General features: G+C 46.3%; 2 protein-coding genes across 2 annotated transcripts in view; both read left to right on the forward strand.

Moving 5' to 3' along the window:
• Positions 1 to 329, forward strand: part of CSF3R (colony stimulating factor 3 receptor) — a 10610-nt gene extending 10281 nt beyond the window's left edge. The window contains 1 exon segment of the mRNA XM_019473521.1: positions 126 to 329. Within this exon segment, the coding sequence (XP_019329066.1) occupies positions 126 to 329 (204 nt within the window).
• A 423-nt stretch (positions 330 to 752) lies between these two features.
• MRPS15 (mitochondrial ribosomal protein S15) lies at positions 753 to 6921 on the forward strand. Its single transcript, XM_019473533.1, has 7 exons — positions 753 to 811; positions 1717 to 1792; positions 2647 to 2695; positions 3511 to 3595; positions 4505 to 4563; positions 5795 to 5986; positions 6741 to 6921. The coding sequence occupies exons 2-7, from the start codon at positions 1752 to 1754 to the stop codon at positions 6858 to 6860; spliced, it is 546 nt and encodes a 181-aa protein (XP_019329078.1). The 5' UTR covers positions 753 to 811; positions 1717 to 1751; the 3' UTR covers positions 6861 to 6921.
• Positions 6922 to 7727: the final 806 nt, after the last annotated feature.

The following is a 7727-nucleotide window of genomic DNA, read 5'->3' on the forward strand; positions in this document are numbered from 1 at the left end:
AGCGTGGGGAGGGCGTGCAGAGCCCTGCGCTCACGGCGTGTGCCGGCAGCCCGCACGCAGCTCTGGTGCCTTACAGATCCAGAGCTGAGCTCGCGTGCTTCTCGGCCAGTTCCATTTGCAGGCAGGTTCGTGGACTGGCAAAGTCTGTATTGGAAAACGTGTTTGAGGCACAGGCGAATAATCTGAAGCAGGTATTGATTCCAGTAGCAGGGGCCTTGGAAGAGCAGTTGGAAGAGTTCGTTCTTGAAAGGTCAAAGAACGGCTCAATTCAGGCTGCTGATGAATATTCTCATCTGTACCAAGCTGTGCCGGTCAAAGGTTGCCTCTAGGTCTCGCTGCCTCTGCGCTCTGCCGCTGGGGTAGTCCAGAGCAGCCCGTCTAACTTGCACATGAAATTATTTGAATTAGTTCATCAGTTTAAACCCTCTAAATGAACACAGTTCCGCTGGGGAGCCCTCGCGCTCTCTGCTCAGTGTCTGTAATCTCTTTCTGCTGCTCCGTTCTTCTCATCGTTTGGGTTCAGATCACCCTGAAGCGGCACAGCTTCGCCCATTTGTTTTAACACCCGTGTGAGAACCACACTGAACTGTTCCACACTCCTTTGGGACAAAAGACCTGGCTGGCCACTGATCACCTTGGAGTCTAAGTACTCTGACCAGTTTTCTAGTACAGACTGAGCAGTATTTTATGTGTACGTAGCTAAAAAAGTGCACACAAGTCTGATAAATCTTTGTTTTCTTCCATCAAGCTTGCAGTCCCTTTATTCAGACAGCCAGATGTTACGCCAGACCTGTGAGAAGAAAGAGGAAAGGTATGTCAGGATTAATGGGACCACGTGGCAAAATGTCTTACTGTTGACATTATCAGAGTCGTACCCTAATGCCGCGGGAAGAAAGGGTATTTGGAGAAATTAGTGGTTTTCACTTTAAAGATGCAGAACTCATAATGAGAAGAGAGAGGAAATATAATCCCTGTTGCAGGATTCTGCAGTCCTGCAGCTTCTTGATGGGTAATTACAAGGGTGAGGGAGCCAGACTCTTCTTGGTAGTGCCAAACGATATAATGAGGGGCAGTGGTCCCAAATAGCAGCTCGGAGATGTTCCAGCTGGACACAAAAGGAAAAACGATTCGCGCAGTGCAGCGCGGGAGCACGCTTCACAGATCACAGATGGAATATCCATCCTCAGAGGTTTTCAAGGCTTTGCTAGACAAAGAAATTATGACAGTCCCGCTTTACTTCACAGAGGGCCTGTGGAATATCCATCCTCAGAGGTTTTCAAGGCTTTGCTAGACAAAGAAATGATGACAGTCCCGCTTTAAAGGGGAGACTGGACTAGAAACTTCATAGGGTCCCTTTGTGAACCTTTTTGTGGTTCTGTGCTTCTAGAAATAATTCCTTGCAAGCTCAAAAGTTACTCGGAAAGTTCAGCAGCTCGTGAATGTGTGGGAAATTAGCAATTGTCATTAGCAAGAGATCACTGATCTCGGTGAACTGTACACCATGTTGTAAATCCAGAGTGCTGAAGGCAAGAGACTGGACCCGATTTTAGTCACTCAATTCCTGCCATCTCAGCTTGATCTCTCAAGTTCTTCCTTCTTGTTTGGAGCGTACAGTCTATTTTCTTTGCAGCTTGTTTCCTCTGAGCTAGTTTGCAAGCGTGTTCAGAGCTCTGACTTTGTACTGCTCCTCCTCAAATGTTAATCTTCTCTTTGTAGACATCCCCAGCCATTTGGACGATCTTCCTCCCACAATGCTGAAGAAAGATTATGCCAATGTCCCAATAATAAATAGGTATGATACGGGGAAAAGGAATGACTGTTCTCTTCAGAGATTTGTATCTTACAGACACACAACCACAATACGTGGAAGCTGTCACCTGCTCAGTAATTAATTAATGCTCTGTGGTCACTGGCATGCAATTTAGCACAAAAATTGCAAAGTCTTTTTGAAAGTCAAATTTGCAAAAGCAGTCACTGATTAGGGTTGTGTTAAGGTTTTTGTTTACTTAATGTAAGATTAAGTGCTGGTTCCCCACGTCTTCTGTGGACTTTGCGGTCCATAGAGAAAAGAAATAATCTTGAAATACTAGAAGTAATCTTCTTAAAAATAATCTACGCCTGTCTTGAACTCAGGTGCTAGAGAGCGTGTAGTTAAACAACTCAAAATGAATGGCTGCTTCTGCAATTTGGACCCGGAGTTTAGCGTTTTTGTGCTTTGATTCCAGAACTGCTCATGTGTGGTGCATGGAGAGCCCCCAGTGGCGTAACTGAGACTTTCACAGATCTTTGAAGGAGCCGGTCTTAAAATTAATTATTTTGTCCTTGCGCACTTCCTTGGGGGTTAATCTTCAGCACCCAGTTTGCACGAATGTTTTTGGAATTGATAAGACTTCATCATCACTTTAAATAACTGTGCTTCCCACAGCAGCAAAACTACTCGATGCTTCTGTAATCTCAGCCATGATTTTTCTTAGGAATGCAAGAAACGGTTTATGGCTGACAGGTTTGGGAGGGGAGGAGAGTTGCTGTAAATTTGTAGAGTAAATGAAAGTTGAGAAGTTAGTGTGTTCTGAAAACCTAACCTCATTTCTGTTGTTAAATATACTTTGTTTCTAGCTTATAAACTAATCTGCAATCTCCTTGCAGTGTTGACGATGTAGTGAAAAGGCTGTTGTCACTGGAAATGGCAAGCCAGGTTAGTTTCATTCTACTTGCATAAAAAAACCTAGAGGATTTAGTGAGCACACTTGTGTAAGACTTGTCTATATCATTAAATGCCCTTCACTTAATTTTTAAGCGTTGCTCGGTGACTGCAAATCTGGGGCTATTAAATACGTTAGAGTGATAAGTCTTGTATGCTCTTAAAATTTATCATGCAGTCTTCTTTATGATGGTAATTGCATACTAAAATGAGAGAAGAAAATATTAGGCAATCACAGGGGAGATGAGCTGTGTTATGTTACTGCTGATGGTTCGCCTGTGTTCTAGAAAATAGTACACTGGACAGCAGATGTTCTTCAAATCGCTTCTACTTTTTGTATGCCCAGAAAACAAAGTAAGCAAATCGTAAGGTAGCACAAAGATCTTACCATTTTTTGCTGCTTACCACTTAAGCTTAAGAAGATGCGAGAAATAAAGGCTACTGCCATGTGAGATCAGCTTCAGTTCTCTCTTCCATTTCTGAGAGCAGCGGGGCCTCTTCAACACCCTTCTTCTGTAATCTTGGGGTGAAGGGCGTGCCTGGACTCTTGATTTGAGCGATGGCGATTCTGTGTTCTGCTGAGATCTTTTTGTGCTGCTTCGCTGCTGCACTCTGAGCGCTGTCTCAGAAGCGGTAGGTCCTTTTTTGCAGCACTTTTTACACATTTTGTGATGGACATTGAGTAAAGCTATTAAAAGTAAAGTAAAGCTTTGAGTAAAGCTTTATCTGGGCATTTGGGAAGAGAGCTGGGGTGTCTCAGACCTTTAGTGTTCCTGAGAAAGTGACAAGCTTTTTTCTGTTATACATAGAAGGAGAAGATGAAAATAAAGACACAGCAGCTGGTGGAGAAGGTCAGGAGGTCTCCCAACGACAATGGCTCCTTTGAGGTGCAAGGTAGGTTAAAAAAGTAGAAGGATATTGTTGGCAGATGACACATCTCTGCTTTTATTCAGCTATTCCCACCCCAGCACTTCAAGTTTCCTGTATCAGTTGGGAGAGTCTCCTTCAGGAGAGCAGCTGAGAGGCAGGTGGCCTGCAGTACGCCCTGGAGGACCTGTTCAGGGTTTGGGAACGTTGCAGAGGCAGTGCATGCACTTACTGGCAGATGTCTGCTAGGATGACTTCCACATTCCTACTCCGTATCCACCCTCCAAAGGCAGCATGTGCATTATTCTGCTTGAAGTGCTTATATGACATGAAGCATTGCACTGCATTCGTTACCAAAATAAACTACTAGATTTAGCCATGGAACCCAAATTTCCCCCTGCATCAGAGAGCCCTGGCTGAAGCACAGTGTAGGGACAGTGCAGGGATGAAGGACACGCTGCCATTGACCAAGATGCGCTGCTGTATCATTAATAAAGGCCTTCAGTTTCTCAGGATGCCACCAGCCCCTTTCTCCAAAGCCTGAAATCACAAAGAGCCGGCTGCTGCTCTTAGAAAGAAGCTCTTAATTTGTGTCTGTTCCTCCAAAGCTTAAACCCAGTGAAGTGAAATGAATGTAAAGTCATCAGCAATGCAAGAGGCATTTTACAGATAAGTTCCTATGATCTGTTGTTAAAATTTCAACCTCTAATTAAGCAGCTTCATAATAGTAATAGTTCTGACTCGGGTTATGTAGGTTATATTTTGTGGTTCGTTTTGCATTTATTCAGAGGGCTGTGTGGTAATATTTGCTGTGGTGCGGTGGGTACCCATAAGAACAGCAGTCCTCAACTGGCAATTTGAAGGGAATGCAAATGATACTGTCTCACCCCGGAAAGCTGCTGCTCTCACACGGCTTCTTATGTCTGTTCTTTATAGTTGCGATGTTGACTGCCAAGATACGCACTTACGAGGAACATCTTCAGAGGCATCCCAAGGTAACTATCAGTAATCTGAGCCCACACGTCTGAGACAGCAGCTGTTCAGGTTGTTTTCTCAGTTTAGAACAAAAGGATTTTAATTCTGGGGATTATGGTTTTCCTAAGAAGGTTTATAAAATAGTTATAACTGTTCCCTGGTGCCAGTCTGGGGAACTGCTGGCTCAGTCACAGCTACCTTCTCACCGACTGAAATGTGGAGCGTGTTCTTTTTTGTTACTGGATTGGTGGAAATGGCTGAGCAGATACCTTTGAACAGAGTTCAGCTGAATTTATCCTTGCTGCGGATGTGGCTTCACCGCTTAGTTTTCCATGTAATTAATGTTACCACTTCAGCAGTTGTATTCTCTCTCTGTTCTGCCTGTGAAGATGTTTGGCGGACAGGACCGTGTTAATGTCATAACGACCACTTTCCTACCTAAAGCTACCTGGGTTCCGAGCCCAAATTCAAAACATCACAACTACGAGTTTATGAACAAGATATATTAAAGACTCTTTCTGTAGTGCAAAAGGTGGGAAATGGATTAATCAGCTGCATTTGAAAAAAGTGCATGATTATTTGTTAATCATAAAAGCTTGAAGGGTAAAACAGAATAAAACTCGGTTTTTATAAGAAGCCAGAAGTTGTACCAAATCTTTCAGCAGAAGAGACCTTTTGAAATTACTTGGATGAAGCCTGCTTTTTACACAAATCGCTTGTGTAAGGGCAATTTCTCCCATGGGGGATTGCACTGAATGGCATGGCTCAAGCTACGCATAGCCTCTTCCAAAGAACAACCCAAATGGTCAGATAGAGCCAAGTCACGTTTTATTTTCACATTTAATTTCTGGAAAAACAAAGGTAAATGCCTCTGTGTTGTTTCTGGAACAATACATTTCAGGGGAAGCAGAGTTTTTAGCCGGCAGACCTTCCCTACAGCCTTTGCCTCCAAGCCATTGCAGCTTTTGCCGCTGCCTGAAACTGCATACAGGTTGAAAAGTTTTCAGGGTTGGGGGAGGAAGGTGCAGACACGGAATGGAGAAAGCAATTTCAGTGAAAAGTAAATTAAGTCTTCTCGGATCTCCTTGTAGTGACCTAATGTGCTTGCAGTATCTGCCAAGAAAAGTTGTTCTAAGATACTGTCCTTAACCTGATTGTTTCCTTTCAGCCATAATCTGGTCTGTTCCAAGTAATTTATTGGAACGGAAGTATAATCTGTCTGCAGTCTAGTGAACGTTGAGTCCTTTGCAGGATAAAAATAACCGTCGTCGCATGCTGATGGATATAGATCGCCGGAAGAAGCTACTTGCGTATCTTCGCCGTGTCCGCTATGATACCTTTGAAAACACCTGCAAGCAGCTGAACATCCAGTACACCCTACCCCCTCCCTACTCCAGAAGGATCACCAAGCGCTGGGTTGTGAAGAAGGCTTTCTGTCTCAAGGTATGGAGCTATACGGAGAGAGAGCCGTGTAGCTGGAGTAGGAAAAAAATCTCTTTATAGAAGGGCACAGTTAAGACAGTTGGAAAAGGCTGATAGATAAGTCCTTTTAATCCATGCTTTGAATTTGTGGAGGCGATGATAATGTCTGTGGAGAAATATATAAGCTTGGCAAAGAGCTCCACGAAAGACGGTTCTGTAGTGGGCAGCGACGCATGTGCTGCGGATGTACTGCGCTTGAGAACTTCAGACTGTGCTACGAGTTTGCTCAGAAACGTATGATTCAAAACAGCTTTTTTTCAGAGCCTGGTATGGGGAACTAATATGTGAGGCAGTTAAATTTGATGGCAGCTTTGGAACAGAAATGCGCGTACGCCCGCTGTCTACTCCTTTGCTCTAAATACATTGGTGTAGCGGCTGTGTGCGACATACCTTAGGGTACCTGAGCGGAGTCGAAAAGCTGGACGTGCCTTCAGTCTGTAAATACTAAATTTCAGTCCAATAAATTATCACCAAAAGACTGGGTAGCTGTAACGGAATACCTCCGAATGGCACCCTGAAAACAGGGCTGGCTGGAGTCCCGGAGGAAGCGCACGGGAAGGAGTTGATCTTGCTGCACGGCGCGCCTCCTGGCCTCTGCTGCAGGAACCGGGATCCGTGCTGCGCGCAGCAGCAAGCAGCGGTGGTGGAGCAGCTCTGCTCGGCGGCAGGCAGCTTTGTCTCTCCCTTCTCTCGCCTCCTTATGCTTCTCCCGCAGGTTTATCAGGAGGTGCGGAAGCTGAAAGCGCCAGAGAGGCTAAAGCAGAGAAGAGAGTGGCAGGCGAGAGCGAGAGCCGCAAAGGAGAAAGAGGCGCAGTGTGAGGGGACACCCGTGTAGCGGCACGTTGAGGCTGTGATGCAGCCAGTCTCTTTAACAATAAATAACTACCTAAAGACAAGTTGCCTCTTTGCTTATGTGCGTGATCTGCACCGTGGTGAGTACCCAGAAAAGTGCAGCGAGCCGTTCGAGTGTTCTGGAAGTTTAATTAAAGGCTGGTGCGCTGGGCTGTGTTGTGAGCGGTTCGATCTGTGTGAGAGGACTACCTGGGGGGACTTCACCAGCGCCTCGTGGCAGGGAGGGCAGAGATGTCTTTAAATGAGAACGCCTCCGAGCAGCGTCCGTCTCCTGTCGTTACCCAGCGAGCCCACAGGATTGCGCTGTCAAATAGCATTGGCCCAGCTGCTCGGCAGCGTTCGGCGGGGATTCGGGCTGTGGGACGACAAGTGAGGGGAGAGAACGAGGCGAAATGCTGCTTATTTGGAAGTGGAGCGGCCCTGACAGTGGCTCAGAGTGCCGTTCCTTCTCGCAGGAAAAGGCGGGTTGACTCGGGGCTGTGGAAATCGTGTCAATAGTCAAGTCTGTAGTTTCCTGGCGGACTTACACCTTTGTGTCCGTCCTCTGGCCATCGTCCCGCTGTCGTTCTCAGACCCGGTCATTTTGCGTGTTACACCACAAACGCTATTGATGGTGGCTGAGCCAGGGGAGGGTTGCTAACGCGGCGGCGCCTCTCGGCCAGCTTTCGACGGCTTTCAGCAGAGCGTCCCCAGGTCCCTCTTGGCGGCGGCAGGCGCGGCTCTGCGGGCAGGCTCCGGGCAGCACCGAGCTCTCTCTTGCTGCACTGAAGTGACTCCACCGTGATCGTTTCCTCACAAACGCTTTAGCCCCGCCCGGCTATTTTCAAGTGCGGGGCTGCCGAGGACTTGC

The sequence above is a fragment of the Aptenodytes forsteri genome, unplaced genomic scaffold (assembly GCF_000699145.1).
Source record: "Aptenodytes forsteri isolate BGI_AS27 unplaced genomic scaffold, ASM69914v1 Scaffold7, whole genome shotgun sequence".
In the NCBI taxonomy this organism is placed as follows: domain Eukaryota; kingdom Metazoa; phylum Chordata; class Aves; order Sphenisciformes; family Spheniscidae; genus Aptenodytes; species Aptenodytes forsteri.

Excerpts from the sequence above, each read along its gene's own strand:
- MRPS15 (XM_019473533.1), top strand. The coding sequence starts at position 1,752 with ATGCTGAAGAAAGATTATGCCAATGTCCCAATAATAAATAG. Across the intron at positions 4,564-5,794 it reads ATCTTCAGAGGCATCCCAAG|GATAAAAATAACCGTCGTCG; the intron begins GTAACTATCAGT and ends AGTCCTTTGCAG. Across the intron at positions 5,987-6,740 it reads AGAAGGCTTTCTGTCTCAAG|GTTTATCAGGAGGTGCGGAA; the intron begins GTATGGAGCTAT and ends CTTCTCCCGCAG.